Source organism: Motacilla alba, chromosome 7 (genome assembly GCF_015832195.1).
Source record: "Motacilla alba alba isolate MOTALB_02 chromosome 7, Motacilla_alba_V1.0_pri, whole genome shotgun sequence".
Classification (NCBI taxonomy): domain Eukaryota; kingdom Metazoa; phylum Chordata; class Aves; order Passeriformes; family Motacillidae; genus Motacilla; species Motacilla alba.
Genome location: NC_052022.1, coordinates 19876710 through 19894848, shown reverse-complemented (window position 1 = coordinate 19894848; position 18139 = coordinate 19876710). Strand labels below are relative to the sequence as shown.

General features: G+C 36.4%; 1 protein-coding gene across 9 annotated transcripts in view; it reads right to left on the bottom strand.

The window, feature by feature from the left end:
- Positions 1 to 7827: 7827 nt before the first annotated feature.
- Positions 7828 to 18139, bottom strand: part of MYO3B (myosin IIIB) — a 199356-nt gene continuing 189044 nt past the window's right edge. For 8 of the 9 annotated variants that reach the window (XM_038141810.1, XM_038141806.1, XM_038141805.1 and 5 more), the window contains 3 exons: positions 10147 to 10253; positions 9726 to 9772; positions 7828 to 8454 (listed from right to left, as the gene is read on the bottom strand). In XM_038141810.1, the coding sequence (XP_037997738.1) occupies positions 8322 to 8454; positions 9726 to 9772; positions 10147 to 10253 (287 nt within the window). In that variant the 3' untranslated portion in view covers positions 7828 to 8321. Of the gene's footprint in view, positions 8455 to 9725; positions 9773 to 10146; positions 10254 to 18139 lie in introns of those variants that run through there. The other variant, XM_038141812.1, reaches the window with a different exon arrangement.

Genomic DNA, 18139 nt, shown 5'->3' with positions numbered 1-18139 from the left:
GTTACAAAAGTAAAATTGGTAGGGCTTTGTGTTTCAGGGGAGGGCCTGAAAGGTACATACAAGCAGATGAACACCAACACATTGGAGAGCAGTATAAATTCTTCAATTTAAATAATTTGCACTCTTTTCTTCCTCTTGTTAATACAAAAGCATGTCTTATTTCAGTTAAATACATTTTTTTGCTCTACGTTTAATCATGTTCATATTTCTTTCTGTATAGCTCCCACCAGTTTCTTTACATAGCATTCAGTATGATTTTATATTGTGAAAAAAACCCCACATTCTGTAGCTACAGTTGTTTTGTCCCACTCTTGTTTTCTTTAATCTTTTGTTTGATGCATGGAAAGATGCTAACATTTTTGTACTATCTTAACTGTAGTGATCCGGGAGCAAAGCAAATGAGATTTAGTAGATATGTTTCTGTTGTCATTATTAAACCTCATATACTTTGCTATGTAGGCAACATGTTTTATTTCTCTTAACCTGAAAGAGGTTTCTGTCTTATTGTTGCAATTTATTAAGGGCAAACAATCTAGGGCTTATAATAGGCCTGTAGGCAGAACAAAGCCCTTGTCAAATGGAAGGGTTGGCTGCTCAGCTGGGTAGCATGTAAATGTGCAAAAAGAACTGTTCTGTTCAAAGACACTAGACATGCTTTTTAAATAAAACATCTCATAAAATTGAGAGTTGCCATTTAAGTGTTGTGTTGGAAATGTTAATTTAAAAAAATTAATTTAATTGAAGAAATACAGTTGCACTGAATTTTTTTTGTAAACTCTCAAATTAAATACCACATATCACTAAGGCTTTTATTAGAGGCTTAGCATAGTATGTTTCTCAAATAGCAGTTTATTGTCATTTTGTAACACTGTGTTATGCAAGTTCAGTGACTACTGTACTCACCTAGGCAGACAGTGTAAACCTAATCTTATCCAAAAGGTATTTTTCATTTTTAATATGGGAAATCACCCTGCCTGTTTCTTTAACATAGTATCATGTCTCAAAAAGCAAGGCAGTTTCTCATTCTACAGTTAATTTAAAATTTCTCATTATGTGCCTCTTTGCAAGAGCTGAAATTAAAATGATAGATAAAGATTACAACATAATAGGCATTTTTTTTAATGCACTGGTCCACTTGGGCACAAGCAGTTCTTTTTTTCTCTTCTGTTGAAATGTATAATCAGGACAGTGTCATCAATTAGATTTTTCACTTTAACTTTCCATAATGTTTCCAGACTTCTCTATTTGGCAAAGACAATTGGGACAGATTTCTTTATTTTTTCCTCTGGCCTAAAACTCAAAACCCCCCACTTTCCAAACTGTTACCACCGAAGAGTTTATTAAATGGCTGAAAAAGACAGCTGGTCCCACCATCTGTTAAAAATTTTCAGGGGCCAAATGAAACAGGTTACACCTTTAGCCATGCCAAGTCTTCCAATACCCCCTCCCTCTCACAGCCTGTGGAGGGCTAATCTGAATTTCACGCTCTGATTTTGCTATTGCTAATGTCTGAGCTTCTTATGTGTGCTTCTTGTAGTTGCTTATATTAGTTCTCTAGCAGTATCAAAAGCTCCCTCTCCTTTCAACCTAGCTCATTTGCAATCAACGGAATCCTGGGTCCACAGTCTCCTTTACAATAAGATACTGTACCTTGAAGGAAACCCACACAGAACCGAACATGTTACTTTTCTGGAGCAACAGAGAAAATCAGGAGTACATTTCTGTTGTTTTGCAGCCACTTTTCTATAAATGCTAATGGAAGTAATTCAGATGTGCCAACAAAGACAGAATCTGCAACACACTGCAGGTGTGAGGGGGCTGAAACAAAAGGGATGCTAACCCTAATGGTATTTCTTGTCATTAACAATTCTTTGATGTTCATACTCGAGGCTCTCTTTTATCTTGCAGTTTTTCAGCCATCTTTGTTAACATGCAGTGCAACTAAACCTTTTTTCCCTTAACCTTTAAAGACATCTGCAAAATGTTTATGCTAAGTTAGTTTCCACAGCATCTATCTGTAACACACATTGAAGTAAAATGAGATAAAGCTTGCAAGGTTATTACTAAAACATCAGTAAGTTCCTATCATTAAGTGAAAGGAACAGATCAATAAAAAGAAGCTCTTAATGTTACTTTAATAAGGATGAGTTTCTTGTAACAGGACTGGGGATTAACTTCAGTGTAACAGAAGCAGTGTTTATAATATAGCAGCTATGTTGATAAGAACCAGTTTGTTTTACTCGTACTCATTAAAAAGAATTAACAATATCTGTAAGTTCTCATAATAAAAAAGCATGTCACAATATAATATATTTAAAGACATTCTGGCTTTCCAGAAGGGATTTCTCTACCACTAAGTGGGCAGTGGCATTCAGTCAAGGAGTTGTAGGTGGAGATTCTCCACATCCATCTGTCTTTCCACGACTTACAGATGGAAAAACACTGTTGTCTTTTAAAATGTTCAACTCAGTAGGATGACAGTAAAATGAAATGAACAATCAAAGCACACAAGATGCCAATCTGAGCTACTGCACAGCACTACTTGCAAACCCAGCGTTTTACTCTCATCCCATCGGTCACGTCCTGTTAGATCACATCCTATTTTATCATGGTCTGTTGCATTATTGTTGTAGCATGCTGGAATGTTAAATGAGCAACCTCATCAATCACTACCAATTTCCAATTGGAACTCAGCTGTAAATCTGTACTGAGTTGAAGATGACAGAGATTGCAACACAAGTTATCAAAACTTACAGTTTTATGAAGCCTCCCATTTTGTTTTTCTTCCAAAACTTCATTTCTAACAGGTCAATTTAATCAAATAAATCAAGTCTGTGTCTTCATTAAGTACAGCACTTACCTTTGAATTTGGATGTAAACTTCCATTCAGACTAATCCTACAGAGGAAGGACTGAATGCTCATTCCTGGGGTAGTAGAAATTACAAAACTAAAAGTTTCTGTTTCAAAGACTTTGCAATCTCAGTAGAAGTAATTTTGTCACAGAAGTCTTTATATAATCTCTCCAGTTGTGCAACTGTGTTGATTTATTGCTTATAACAGGGAGCAGCAGCAAAAGGAAAAATCACTAAATAAACCATGTCACACAATTTTGTGGAAGTACTTCCTGCCCAATCCTTTCCCTTTGCTGGGGCCCCGATGCAGCCTCTCCATATTCGCATTTCTCAGCTGTACTGTGATGCTGTACTCCAGAACCCAGCTTTTTGAGGGTCACTTCCACCAGAACCTCAAGATTCTGCTACTCCTGTCCTGGCCTCAATCACCCCCACCAGTGCATTAGACAGTATGGGACCCCCAGCTCTACTGTTTCAATTTTAGATGGGTCTTTGTCAGAGACTTGCCATGATCAGTAGCACAATGATTTTTTGAAACACTTGTGACAGGCCGGCTTGCCTCCCAGCACTGAACTCCAGCCCAATGGATGATATCCAGTCTTTATTGTGGTGATATTACTTCACTTAGAGATTGAGATGAGATTTTCACTGGTAATGGGTTAGAAATTGGGGCTTGGATCTTTTGCAGAAAAAAAGCACACATGTTGATCTACCTACTTGCCATCTCCATTTGCCAACTATATTATAAAATCCTAGTTAAAATATTGAAAAATAATATCTCTCTGCAAATGAAGTAAAAAATAAGCCTGCCAAACAAAAGCAAGGAAATTATCTATTACTGGTCTGATCAATAATATGTAATCTGGTTTCTGGAATACTCCAAGATATGCTTTTCACTTATCTGCTTCTATGTCCTTTAGCATCACAGCGTAAGTACTACAATAAACAGTTCCATGATTACAAAATGTATATATTTACTCTTCTGGTTGACCTTGGATTTATGGACATAATAAAATAATATCCAGTAACTCTTGACAAATCTCTTAAGATGAGTTAGGCATCAGCCTATGTATTTAAAGGCACAGGCTCTATTATTATGAATTGTCAACGTTCTCCTTTATCTGTTCCAGCGCCCATCACAAATGAGACACAAAGCCTCTCACTGAGTTCTGTAATCTTTAGCTCTGACTCAGAGGGCTGTTCCCTAGCCTTTGGTTTTCACAGCATCCTGTGCTACTTTTGTCAGTTTGGGAGAACTGCTTTGTTGTCAGGCAGAAACAGTTTCTGTTAAGAATGCATTCTGCTACAACTCCTCCTAGGGTGAGTACTGTTAAAGACAAGGTGTCTTATCGAAATGTATTCCTAGTGTTAACAACAAAACTGACATTACTTCTCACATTATGTTGTCAGAGTTAAAAGCAGGATGGGTAAGTTTAGTATGTGCCATGTCTCATGCATATATCGGCACTAAAACCATTTACCCATTTCTTACAGGAGGATACTTTTGTGCCATATGGCTTGATTTTCAATTGTATGCACTATATTTATCTTGTTAACCTGAAGACATTTAAAAATGCCAGAGTTTGGCTGTCTCTCCAAATTCTCTTTCTGTTTTGAGGCAATGGAAAAAGGAATGAGAAACAAGAGTATGGTAGATTTATTTATCTCATTGCTAATTATTTTACAACAAAAAGCAATACTCCTTCATAAGTGCAAATCTTAGAACAGAAGGGTATAAACATTCATTATAATTTTTTAAAGATGAAATTTTAAAATTGGGACTTAAATCCCATTTTCACATCAATTTTTATATGGTGTAAAACAGATAGTAGCACTCAGTTTCACATCATTTATAGCCACATTTTATAAGCTTCTAGGTAACAACAAGTCATTGGATAGTCTGATGGGGGCCACTTAAAAGACCTTCAGCGCACAAAAGACCTTTCCACAACTCTTACAGTGTATGGGTGAGGGAGGTCACGTTGAGGGCAAATTTAAGATGGTTGCAATTTACTCCTATTCTAAGGTCCCTTTATGTTACTAAAGTGATGTAAATGTTTAAGTCAGAAGCACATTTAAAATTACCAAATGAAAGGGGCTAATCTCCAAAAGCTCCCTGCCCGATTTTTTTTTTTTTTGGCACAGTGACAAGTTCTTAAGCTGCCATAACTGAAAGGCAGAAATTGTCCTTAGCAAGAACCAGTTTCTAGTGCCATTAAGGTCTACAGAAGAAATCTACTAAAATCCCTTGTTGAGCTTCATCCTTTTCTCTCCCGTCTGCTGAAAACTGTTTAATATATTACACACTGTCTAAGTAATTTTCTTCTTCCTAACAGGATTTAAACTCTTTATTTTATGAAATATTTAGAACAGGATATGTTGTGAACTATTAAGCAAAATACATGAATATTTCAGGATAATATATATGAAAGGAAATAAATCAGAACAATACTTCGATGTTGTGAAAGCCAAATAAGAAAATCCAAGCAATTCTTGTTGATATGCTTCCACTGACCAGGATCATCACACCGACATACCTCCTGTTTCACACACAAATCAATCAACCCAAACACACACTTCTATCAATACCGTAACAGAAGTTCAATTCTTCGGTCAGTCTCAGTGTGACTGCCTGGCTCTAAAAAAAGCAAGGCTTTTAATAATCAAAAGGTATACATGTGTTCTAAAATCAGGATGAGAGAAGACCACCTCACAGAGTCATCTGCTGAGGATGAAGTGCAAACAAATAAGGAAAGGGGGTAAATTCTTTCCTTTCTTAGGAAAGAATAAAATACACAGACTAACTTCATGCATAGTGTTTAGCTAAGAAGCAACAAGAATGAACACATACTACTCAACAGCAGCTTTTAGGTAGTAAATTCAGTATTAAAGTATTAGTGACATTAACTAATATGAAAAAGTAGAGCAATGTAGATAGTGGCACTGTATGTAACAAGGAAAATACTGCATTCTACCCTTTCCATGCAATTAAAGACTGCTTAAAATCTCTCTGAAGTCCATTTCTGATGGCTGAGATTGATATGAGCTTAACAACTGGAAGAGAAGAAAGGAAGAAACCTAAGGGATGTATTTGGAGAGCTTTTGCATTTTGCCTGTACTTTACTCTTTAGTGTTCTGATGCTGCTCTTGTTAACTCAAGCCCCCATTCAGCAAAGCACTTAACCACATGCCAAAATTTCATTGATTTCAATAGGACTTCGGCTTTGGATTAAGTGCTCCACTGAATTACATATTATTTTTCACTTTCCCTTACTTCTTTATGAACTTAACTACTCATAGCAATGTATTACTCAGTGTAAGGTAAACTGTTGGTTTTAGGCAGGTGACATAACATCTGGAAACATCACTGTCATTCAATTAAAAGAACTGATAAACTCTTAACTATGCATAATGATGTGAACTGCAGTCATAATAAAGCTTTATTTTCCCTAATAGTTTTCAAAAAGGAAGGATGGAACAAGAAGGCATCAATATTGCTAGAACTCTCTATGATCCATGCAAATGGAGGAGTAGAGCAAGTAATTTGACTGTTTAAAAATAATCTTATTTTTCATCCAGATGTTACAAATTAACTAAGAATTTACTCATTGCATAGGAAAAGTTATATAATTTTTGATGAGTTCTCATAACATACTCATTCTTGTTACATTTTGACAAAATGTAAAGAAACTGATCTGTACACATGCATTCATATTAGTTGCCATTTCTATTTGTCCTGCACTTTTTAATGCCATTAGTTCATCTGCAGCTATTGACCTATTCTCTGTTTTTTAAGGAGTTGCTACATTTCAAAAGCTCTTCAATGCATTTAAAGTACACCTACCTAGATGTACATCAGAGGAGAATGAGAGACTGAGAATGAGAAAGACTTCAGTGTCTGTCAGGATTATAACTTCCAGTTTAAGCCTTCTCTCATATTTTGGGTGAAGAATGACTGAAGAATTATTCTTCCTGGAATCCTTTGCTCATGCTCATCTGCCCTGCCTAACTTAATTTCTGTGTTTGTTAAGAGAAACAAAGCTTTTGTGGAACTATCTATTTCATTACCTTTTCTTCTTTTGAACCCTATTCTAGCTTAGGGATATCGTGACTGCACCTGGGTCTCATTTCTCATGCCACCTTTCCTTGTCCTGTAGTCAGTAAGATGATATCAGTGAACATTGATAGTAAGAAATTATGTAGCTTAAGGAACAGGTGTGAGGTGCATCTCCAATAGGAAGATCTATTAGCACAGATCAGGGTAAACTCATTGCAGAAGAGATAAAAACAAGGATCATAACTAGGTCTGTAAAATACACGGTCAGATTTAATCAGTATCATTTGTTAAAAAAGAAAACAATGAATCACTTTGAGCAAATATGTAAGGCAGTAAATGTGAACATTTTATTTTCAAAAGTTTTTGACAAGAGCATGTCTGGAAAAGAAGCAAAGAATGGTCACAGGTCAAAATGGCGTTTCTGCATCAGAAATAAAAGAGTAAGGTGAAATAGTTGGCTTCTGCCATGGAAACAGTAACTGTCAAAGAATCTCAGTATTCCATAGAAAGTCACATACTATTATCATTAAGGATTTTTAAAGAAAGTGAAAAGTAAGTAGAAAAATTTGCAGGTGACTTATTCCCCTGTGCTATGTACAAGAGGGCTGTGGAAATGTAGGAGTCATTGGAGCCCAGACATACAGCTTAAGGAATAAATTAAATATTTGCAGGGATAACAAGAATAGCTGGTCATAATGATGGTTTCAGACACAAGGACTAGATGAAGCAGTGTGTGAAACATTAGCTTTAAAACTGTTATACTTCTTATATTTGAAATAATTCCTAGAGTTAGACTTATGGTAAACAAATACTTTAGAAGAAAACTATTTGCAAGGTAAACTGAGACACAATTATATTTTAAATTATTTTACTCTGTACATTTTTCTAGTGTTAAAAGCCATACACAGCAGAGAAAGTTATAAAGGACAATGTTTAATATCAGTCAAATGAAATACAAAACATTTTCACTATGACCCCAAAATAAATTTTTTAGTACAGTGTTCTTTTAATCTAGTTCAGTTCCTTGATCTTACTTTTCACACAGCTCTACCAGCAGTTGTGCCAGCACAACAGAAGGGATGGCACAGGGTGGGAACAGCAGCCAGGGGAGGGGGAGGCAGGAAAGAACGGGAAAGAATTGGATAAATTAACCTTGCTGCTAAAGAAGTGTGTCCATTATCAACATCAACACATACAGGTACTGTCGCTCCCCTTTACTGCAATTGTTTATAGAAATACAGCTAGATGTGACAGTGTACACCTCAAAACCCAGGTCTAAACAGTGAACTAAAGTAACTAGCTAACATGATATTTTAATATATTATATGAATACACATAAACAAAGTTAACTGGAAGAGCTTATCAGCAGGAAAATACTCTTACCAGTATTAGTCAATAGAATGATTGAGGTTCAGCTTTGAGCAAAAGATCCATCTCTTGTAAGAGGAGATGGAGAGCTGAGAAAACTGTCATCTTCAGGGGTAGATTCAACAGCTGACAATGATTCATAATACTCATCCTCTCCATCCAGTACTTTGATTTGGCTTGAAAATAAACAAACAACACTCCTTAAGTTAAACACTGTCAATATCTTCAGAAATAGAAACTACTCTGCAGATGTAAAAAGGAAAAGCCTACTATACGAATGGAAAAAAAAAAAAAGATGGGATGATTTGATGAGAAAGATACAGCTTTTATACATATTCCAACTGCTATTACATTTTATATTCTGAATGATTCTGAGGATAGGGAAATACAATATCATCTTTCAGTTTGGGAGTACAGAATGATGGAACAACTACTTGCCCCAAATGGGCATTTAATTTGAGCAATGTGGCTTTTTTTGTCTGTGTATGTTCCACAAGTAGGACATGATTTTGGTATCGTATTTCAGATGATGGTTTGCTATGAATATGAGCCAAGGACTACAGCATCAATTTTTGGGAAAAGCCCTATTGACAGCAAGGGGCTTTCATTTTCCTGTGATGTATGATGAGCACTGCAGTCTGATGTTAGTGTTTTTATTCCCAGAATGCAAACTTTTTTAAACCAGGGGAAGGAGAGAAAATAAACCAAATCTTGCAGTCTTGCAAAAGTTTGGACTTTAAGCTTGACTCAAAGATCTCTTGTTCATACAGTTACATTCAGAAGAATAATAAAAACCAAAGCAAAAAATACAGAAGGTTCTGGTAAATTTTTGGACTGAATGTGTCTGTAAGCACCCATCAGTTCTCTCCTAATCTCTCTCACGTGATTAGGCAAGTGAATATTTTGGCAATTGTATAGAAGCCAGCCTAGTTTATTCTACCTATACCAGGAGGTAACTGCTCATGTAGCAATGAGAACTGACTCAGTTAACAGAGAAGGAGCAACTCCCTTTTGTTTGGCCTCCCTGTAAGCTCCTCACATGTGCTCCCCAGGAAGACAAGAGGCCCACTGCGAGTGTGCTGCCGTGGGGCTGGCAGGGCTTCTGGCACTGTTCTAGGTCACAGGCCTTCAGTTCTAACACCCTTCATCTGGCACCTTTCACTAGCGTGAAACACACTTCAAAATATGAACAATGCTATTTTTTGGTAGTAATAGCACAAAGAGAGAGCTGGGGAGCATATTTTGTAAGAATCAGTTCTAGTGTCTGCAGACAGCAGTACATGCAAGTTTTACATTTGCTTCTGCAGAAAATGTCCGAAGTCAATGCACAGAAATATGTTAATTGTTTATTTTTAGAAACCTCTCTAGAAAGTTTTGCATATTCTGTAATATCACAAAGGACTTCTTCTGTTTACAGTTGCTTAGAACTAAGAAGATAGATATTTACCCAAGTTTTCTTGGCTTCCTCTTGCTCCCTTGATATTCTAGAGTTCCCTGTGGAGAGGGCCAAGAACATACAGTCAAAGCAAAGCAGCAAGTCGTTAATTTTTAATTCAAAGTGATTTTGTGTTGAATGCAAGCAGATGCTGATAATATCAGAAGTCACAGCATAATTTTTTTGATCAAAGGGCTCAAGTGAGCCTGATGAAGCATGCATCTTGCTCGTCTTTGATAAACCACATCAATTATTCACCGTGAAGGCAGACATCCTGACATGAAAGCAACAGATAAAGAGCATAAGCACATGTTGAAGACGAGAGCAGAAGAACGTGGGGGTGGGGCTGGAGGGGCTGAAACAGGTATTAATAACAGAATTATTAACTGGAAACAAAGCCAGTAAAACAGCTTTATTGCCACTTTGAACTCACATTTAACTGGTTATAGTACATGTTATCCTCAGGGCTATTCAGCATTTTGGGCTGCTGACATCGTCGACGAGGTGTTCTCAGCTTCTGTTCAAGACAGTTTTCTGAACCTACAGTAAGATAACACAATTTAGTTTTAAGCTGTGCCAGGTGCTGTGAACGTCTTAGCACATTTTAGTCTGTAAACAGTCTTTTCTTCTGTCCTATTTGGTCCTGGATTTATTAGCAAGTCTGTTCTATTCAAAGTAAGCAAACAGCAACTTGGGAATCTTTTGTTTTCTCTTTTGAAACTTAGCTCAAATGCAAGTTTTTATGCAGAACTTAATTTTCACTTTTTAAACATTTTTTATTCTTCCCTATATCTATATCACACAGTTCCTTATTCCTTTCACACTTTTTCTTAATATCTTCTGTTATCTACACAGGAAATGAGGTATATTGTGACTAGCTAGGAACGTATCATTCAGCAGCAACAAAATAGTTTTTCTACAGTAGACAGCAATAAAGTCTCTTGGCTGATGAGACTTGGTCTATTATCATCATTTTCTTTATATAAAAAGGCTACCTTCTTGACATGGCTCTCTGTTTAATCAGATTAAACGAATCAGTTTGGAATTACACTTTCTTCATATAATTTGTGATGTGCTGTAAAGTAACAGTTGCTTAAAGTCATCTGGAAAGCAGAATTTAAAGATGAAGGAAGTATTTCAGAAGGGTTTCTGAAAAGAACTAACAGCTTGCTAAGTTTTGGTTGTTTTGTTTTGTTTTGTTTTGGGTTTTTAGTGGTTTTGGGTTTTTGTGGTTTTTTTTTTTTTTTTTTTTTTGAGGGGGTGTGGTTTGGGGTTTTTTTAATGCTTTTTTTTTTTTTTAGTATTATGAAGAAAAGACATTATGGTGTGCTATATTCTCTTTTACCAGGTATTTTCCATGGTACATACTTTGGATTACAGGGTAACTATTTTCATTAAGTTAGTAACTACAAGATACTGTGGGAGTAAGGAAAGGTGATTTACTTTTCAGATGATTCTCCCAATGCCTTTGACTTTTCTTATATCTCCCTGTTAAAAATTATTTTAGTGACAGTATGAATAAAAAGGGTTTGGTAGCACTGAAGGAAAATATACATCTTATACATTTGCATTCCATGCCACAAAAGGAACCTGCTCCTATACAGAAGATCAGCAGAAAGATCAAGTAGCATGAATTCCTTTAAACACTTCAAAACTGAAGTTAATATGGCTTTTGCAGATGCAGGGCTCTAATCTCACTAATCTATTGACAAGATCTGGCCTTAAGCAGTAGGTAACATTACAGAGGAGGTTTATTATGCACTCAGGCTTATAGTTTGTACCTGCAATCTGAATGAGGTAGAGGAGATGTTTGAACTTTGGCCTTTTCAGCCAAAAGACAGACTGTTCTGAGAGATTTTCTCTCTTTCACTTTCTTCTGCTCAACAACAGAATTTAAAAAATATTAATTTCTTTCAATGTACAACTGCAATGTCTGTGGGAGAGGAGCATTTGTTCCATTCCATCACAGCACCTGGGAGGGATGGTGGCTTAAATGACCACCAGAGGTGGGTCTAAAATTCAGTCACCAAATGACTGCAGAGCTGGGTCTAAAATTCAAACTCAATTTTATAGAGAAAGATTGTATTTATCCACTAATACAAAAAACTTTTAAAACAATACACTCATGCTGCTTGCTAATTTAATACCTAATGCTTCAGTACTTTATACTTTCAAGTTAAGTAAACCTTTATACTTTTGCTAAAGAGATTGTGATGGCTGAGCCAGAACCTTTGCTACTTGCCTATATTGTATACAAACAGACAAGGCAGAAGCTGTGCCAGAAAATACTTCTGTAGAAATTGGTTGCCCAAATAATATCTGTTTGTTTGAAAGTTTTTTTCACTATGATTCAGATAGGATATAAATGCAATTTTGTTCCCTCTGAAGTCTGAAAATGTTGCAGAAGACCTGTCAGAACTACATTATAGCCTCTCTCTGCTCTGAAAGTTACTCAAATTAATCTTAGAGCTTCCTCCCTCAGGACAGCAGGGTTTGCAATTTTTGCAAGTAATATTTTCAGTCACAAGGCCAGCTGAGTTTTTTCTTACAGCAATATAGTTTTTGAATACCTCTCTATGAATTTTTTTTATTCTAGAAAGAGGCTGGTATGAACTCAGGTATTCACTGTTTTGCATGATTTCACACACCTCTCTGCAGCTTGTCAGAAGTAAAAACAAAGCACAAAAATATTTAGAAATTTTTAAACAGTACAATAATGTGATGGGGTAGTTTTTTTTTTTCCTTTCCCCTAAGTGCTCTTGAGGCCTTCACATGTTTTCTTTTTCAAAGCACACATATACATAGGCTGTTTTTTAATGTCTTTCATTCATTAGGATTCTGAGTCACTAGTATTTTGCTCTACCTTTTTATCCTGACACTTAATTATTTCTGTGCATCCTACGGGTGGTCTGCAGCTTGTGTTCTCCAAAGGAAATGCCCTTTCAGTGGGCCCATTTGTCTTAGTTGCACACTACATGAACAGCACAAAATCTGGTAACATTTATCATAAACTACCATATCTGGAGAAAATGGTACTAACATGTGCTCAACACTCAGCAGTTGAATAGGCATTTTAAATGCTGTTCTAGAATATTTTGCTTTGATGACAAACTTAAAGCCACCAATAAGAAAAAAGTCACTTGTAATTTAATATAAATAGTAGCAGCACCACTATTGACAAGGTATTGTCTATACTGTATAGAAATTGTGCCAAGTCCCTCTGGCATGTCCAGGCTCCCTAGTTTGCTACAAATTTAGAAACCAGATGAGAGGGTGAGCACATGTACTTTCTTCAGGTTGTCCTTTAGCACCACTTTTTAAGAAAGAGATCTGATTTGTCTGGAAGAAAACCGTTTCTTGAAACTCTGAGCACAGAAATTCCTTAGGTTACTATTATTTATTTGATAAAACACTTACTGTAGTGCAGAAATAACAGAGAATAGGCAAAATGCTTTCTGCCAAGTGCACTATGACCACAAAACTGATGTGGCTTACAGGGAAGGGAAATAGAAACCGGCTAAATCTGGATCAATATGTCGGAGTAGAAGGTAAAGAAAGTAAAGAAACTGATGGCATTTCTGTTTAGTCCGCTGTTACCACTGTTGGTTGTTATTTTTTGTTTCTTTGATACGTAAAAGCCCAAGCCAAAAAAACCAGGACTTGCAGAGCTCAGACAGATAAAAAAGATATATTTTTTCAAGTAAATGTGAAGTCAAACATTCGAGATACATTTTTATGAACTGGGAATTACATAGTTGGAAAGCACTGTCTCCAAGAGAGACTTGGGAACTACAGATATTCAGCTGAATATGAAATAGACTGGGTGCAAAGAAGGAAAGACTACTCAACAGAAACAGAAAACCAGTTTTATTGTTGTGTACAAAATTATTTTAAAGTGGATGCAAGAAAGTGCAGAATGTTTTTAGAACAGGAACAATTTGAACTCTGAAAAGTCTGCCACATGCTGAGAAATATATGTAGATTGTTCTACTTAATTCTTTTCAAAAGAAGGTGAAGTGGTGATCTGAAGCAATTGTAAACCCCTATATAGAAGGTGCAGGGTTTTCCACATTCGAAAACAAAAGTCTAGACTAACTAATGGTCAGAAGCAGAAGAAAATTTTAGACCAGAACTACAGGAAGCACTGAAAGCAATCAATTAGGAGAAAAAATACTTAGCAGTATGATGGAAACTCAGGTTGAGACTGCAAACTTTTAGAAAAGACATGTTTTGACTTAAGCAAAAACTACTCAAGATGTGATAGAGATCACATCTATTTTAACAAGAAGAAATTTCTCTAATGTGATTTTTATCAGAAGTCTTAGTCTGCAGAAGATCTGTCTTGATCTTTTGAATTCTGGGATTAGTTTCTGAATTTCCACGTGATTCTTCTTCTTTGTTTTCTTATGGCTAAAATGGAAATACTTTTCTTCAGTTAGCCATCATATCCATTATACGGACATTTTTAATGATATCCCTTAGCTTGGAGATGATTAGCACATTTATTTTATCTTATTTAGAAGATTTTTCTGTTTAAAAATCCATCCTTTCCATAAGCTGCAAAGGACTCTTTCAGAAACGCACAAACTGCCAAGCAGTAAGATTTAACAAAAGACTTCAAACTGCTCTTTAGCACTGACACATGGAGTTTTGCATCTAGGATTTGGGCCCTGACAAATACTTTCAAAACAGTAGTGGCAAAAATGTATTTTTCCAATGACTTCCCATGGAGCAGGTGACTTCACTTGATATTCAGTGAAGATCTCATCTTAGATATCCTTATTGTCCTGATTATCTTAGTATTGAAAGCATGGGTACCAGGCAGCCATGTCAGAAGAACAGAATCATCAGATTTTACTTGCTGAAATGAAGGTAGGGTCTCCCTAAACTCTTAATGACTAAACTCTTGCTTCAAAAACCTCTTGGTGCTGATAATCTTGCCAAACATTGCTAATTTTTCCTATATGGAGAATTCTGCACAGAAATGGTGAGGAAGCAGCTTAACTGCATTTGGAACTTGTAAAATAAACTTCTGTGAATCAGATTGTTTTAAGGGTGGAGCAGCACACCTGGGGGTCTAAACATTGGTCGACATCTTACTTTTTTTGCAAGGAATGCACACAAGGGTTCTTTGCCAATGTGTCAGTGCCCTGAAGAGGCTGTGTTGCCAATTCCCTTGCTGAAAGAACTTCATCCTCCACAACACATATTGAAGAGTACAGCTGAGTACACTCATTTTCCTTCTGAAGCCATTTACCCAGGCAAGTTTGGGAAGGGTGAGTCTTACCTCCTTTTCTGCTATAGGTGAACACAAACCTGGTGTCACAGGAAAGGTAGTTTTTTCCTAATTACTCAGACAAGGAGATTTAGAGTACGAGAAGGGGCAGTTTGTCCAAGGAAAGGTAATGGGGCCATTTAAGGAATCACATATATGATTAACAGAGTAAGCAAATAAAGTAGAGAAATCACTATGACAAGAAAAATAGTAAGCATGTAGCTGATTTCCAATCTATAATATCAGATGAAACATGAAAGTGCAACCCTTAATTATAAGCAAATATTAGCACAGACTCATGGGATCTCATCATAACATCTCAAGGTCTACATTCATGAAAATTTAAGCAATGTTTAAAATCATGTTAATTTGTTCTTTGTTTGTTTCTTTTCCTGCCAGTCTAATTTATTCCAAAAGACTTTGGTTCTCAAGCCTGGATATATTGATCATGCCTATGTAAAGCATTGTTATAGCCTGGGGAGAAGACTTTTGTGAAAAAACTTGTCTTTGTTCTCCTTTGATAATTTATATGTATTTTGATGTTTTCAAGTTTCCAGTTTTGAATCATTTTTCAAGGCAGCAACTTCACTTTTCCTCTTGAAGTCTTAGGCAAATGCAGAAATGACCTCACAGACAATGATAATATTTATCCTCCTCCTGGACTGGATGGTAGTGGATAATTACGTGCAGCATGTTGACTTCAAGGAACAGCTACATCTTCCTGTGTGCTATGCAAATCTGTTCAAGGAGAAAACTCAAGGGGCTAATGATTCTGGTCCCACTCATATCAGTGTTAAATGGGACTGACTGAACATCACTTATGCAGTAAAAACTGCCGCATGATTTTCATTATTTCAGCTTTGTTTTTAAAAGGAGTGATTTACAAAGAGCACACAATGCTATTTGGCTATGAGTGTTCATACAAATGTATTTTCCTTCCTTTTCCACTGCCATGATTCTCCACCATTTGCACAAATTTTTATCATACATTAAGTGTAAAACAGTAGTAAAATGGGAGTAAAATGAAAAATGTGCCTGGGAAGCAGAGTGAATACTCAAGCAGTTAGTCCCCACCGAGCTCCTGCTGCGTCTGCCTGCCATACTCAATCCCATTAGTCAGAACTATCCTGCATATCCCTCTACTAAGCTACAGTCAGTGTGACTTTAGTATGAGCACACATTAAGAGATACATGGCCCACATCACAGGGTATTTGTACATTGCCTGTTAATGCTACCAAGTATAAAAGTATCAGAAACAAGGACAGGATAACAGGTCTAATAGGCTTCACTAAACATATACTGTAGAGTAATCTGCAGCTTCATTTGGAAATAACGAAGTTACCGTGTCTGTGCGACATACTATAAATTCAGTTATGGTAGTTCTGCAAAAATGCTGGAGGCTGATAGAAAATAAACAAACTGTCTCTCTAAGATTTTAATCTCAGTCCAGGCAAAACCACACCAAGAGACAACAACACAGGGTAGGTGAGAATAAAGAGCAAGACCCTTTGGTGACTTCAGTAATAAGGTATGTCTTCATTATGCTCTTTTCCCTTCTGGAGTCAGTAAGAGGGAAAAGAGAAAACTATAGGAAAGAGGAAAAAGACAAAAAAATAAACAATTAAGTAAGGTACTGAGAGACTGAGGAAAAGAAGAAAAGGGAGTAAAGACCATTAATGTGCAGCAGTAGAACCTATGTTCTGGCATCAGAGGATTAAATTAATCTAGTAACATCAGGACCCTGGAGGCATATTGACATAATACTATTAACAACTGTAATTCTCTCCAGAATATTTCATGCTTACCTACCAGTAGCTTCACATGTCCGCAAATGTTCAATAAGGCCATCTATTCTGTTGATATAATGAGATCAAGTATGATGGGAACCATTCCTGCCACCAAATTCCCTTGGTCTCTTCCTGTACATAAGAGTGTCCAGGAATATTTATAGGAGCTGGCACTCTTCATGCTGCTAGTGACAAGCAAGCATGGAAAGAACAATAAATCAGATGTGCTTTGAGGAGTTACAAGACCTCAGCCCTCGCTAACTCACAAAGTATCTTAATGAATCTTCACATAAGTGCTGCTAATGAAAAGGATGCTAACTACTTTAAAAAATATGTATACTAATGCTTAGAAAGAATGATTAATCCTTAGCAACTCCAGTGTACTTAAAGCTCTTACCTGGATACATTAGGTAAGAATAATATATTAGATATCATCATTTTCAGTGTCAAGCGCTTTGTAGTCTATAGCTCAAATGCAGTTACCCAATTCACTGAACACACAGAATCTGAAGGAGTAAAAAATCCTACAGAAAGATATAAAATAAAACAAAACCAAGCTTCACTATCACCTTGGATCCCCCACGCAATTGTGGTGAACTAGAATTCTGTTTATTCAGATGGAGTGTGGTCATAGTGCCAAGAGCCATAGACTGCTAGGGAAATTAGTGTAGCCCCTTTGATGTCATGTGCATCCCAGAATCTGTAACACACTGCTGAATCTGTGAGCATATCCTTTTGTTTATAACCCTAAACAGAACCATTTGAATACACAAACTGAAAGAACTTGTAACAGAAGCAATGCATTTTCTCCCACCCAGTGATTCATTACGTACAGCTTCATTTTGGATACTGCAGTTATGTGCAAAGCCATATGCTTTGGATTAAAAAGCACACTAAGCAAATCATAAGTTTTTCAAGATGGTCTGTAAAGGCTGGTTTTGCATCTGTTTGTTGACAATGACCCAGATGATACTGTAATTAGAACAACAAATATTTTATGTGAAATCAATCATTTAGCTGTCTCTGAACCCAGAGACAATGGCTTTTAGATACACTTTGTTGGGAAATAAGATCCATAAATAGTTAGAATCTTGGCTTTTGCTGGTTTTTTTTCTTTCCAGCCCAGTTCTGATCCTTCAGCATTTGTCAGTTCTTTCAATTTCTATTGTGAGTGATTTGACTGTAGAGGAAAAAAGGCAGAGATTAAACAAAGCATACCAAAGAACTAAACTATCGCTGACTAACATGGGTAAGATTCAAACCTGTCAGCAAATAGCATGCTTCGACAAGTATGGTCCTGGAGATGTTTTCCTATATGTTGAATATACAAAAGCCTTTATAAGCCCTCCACATAATAACATCT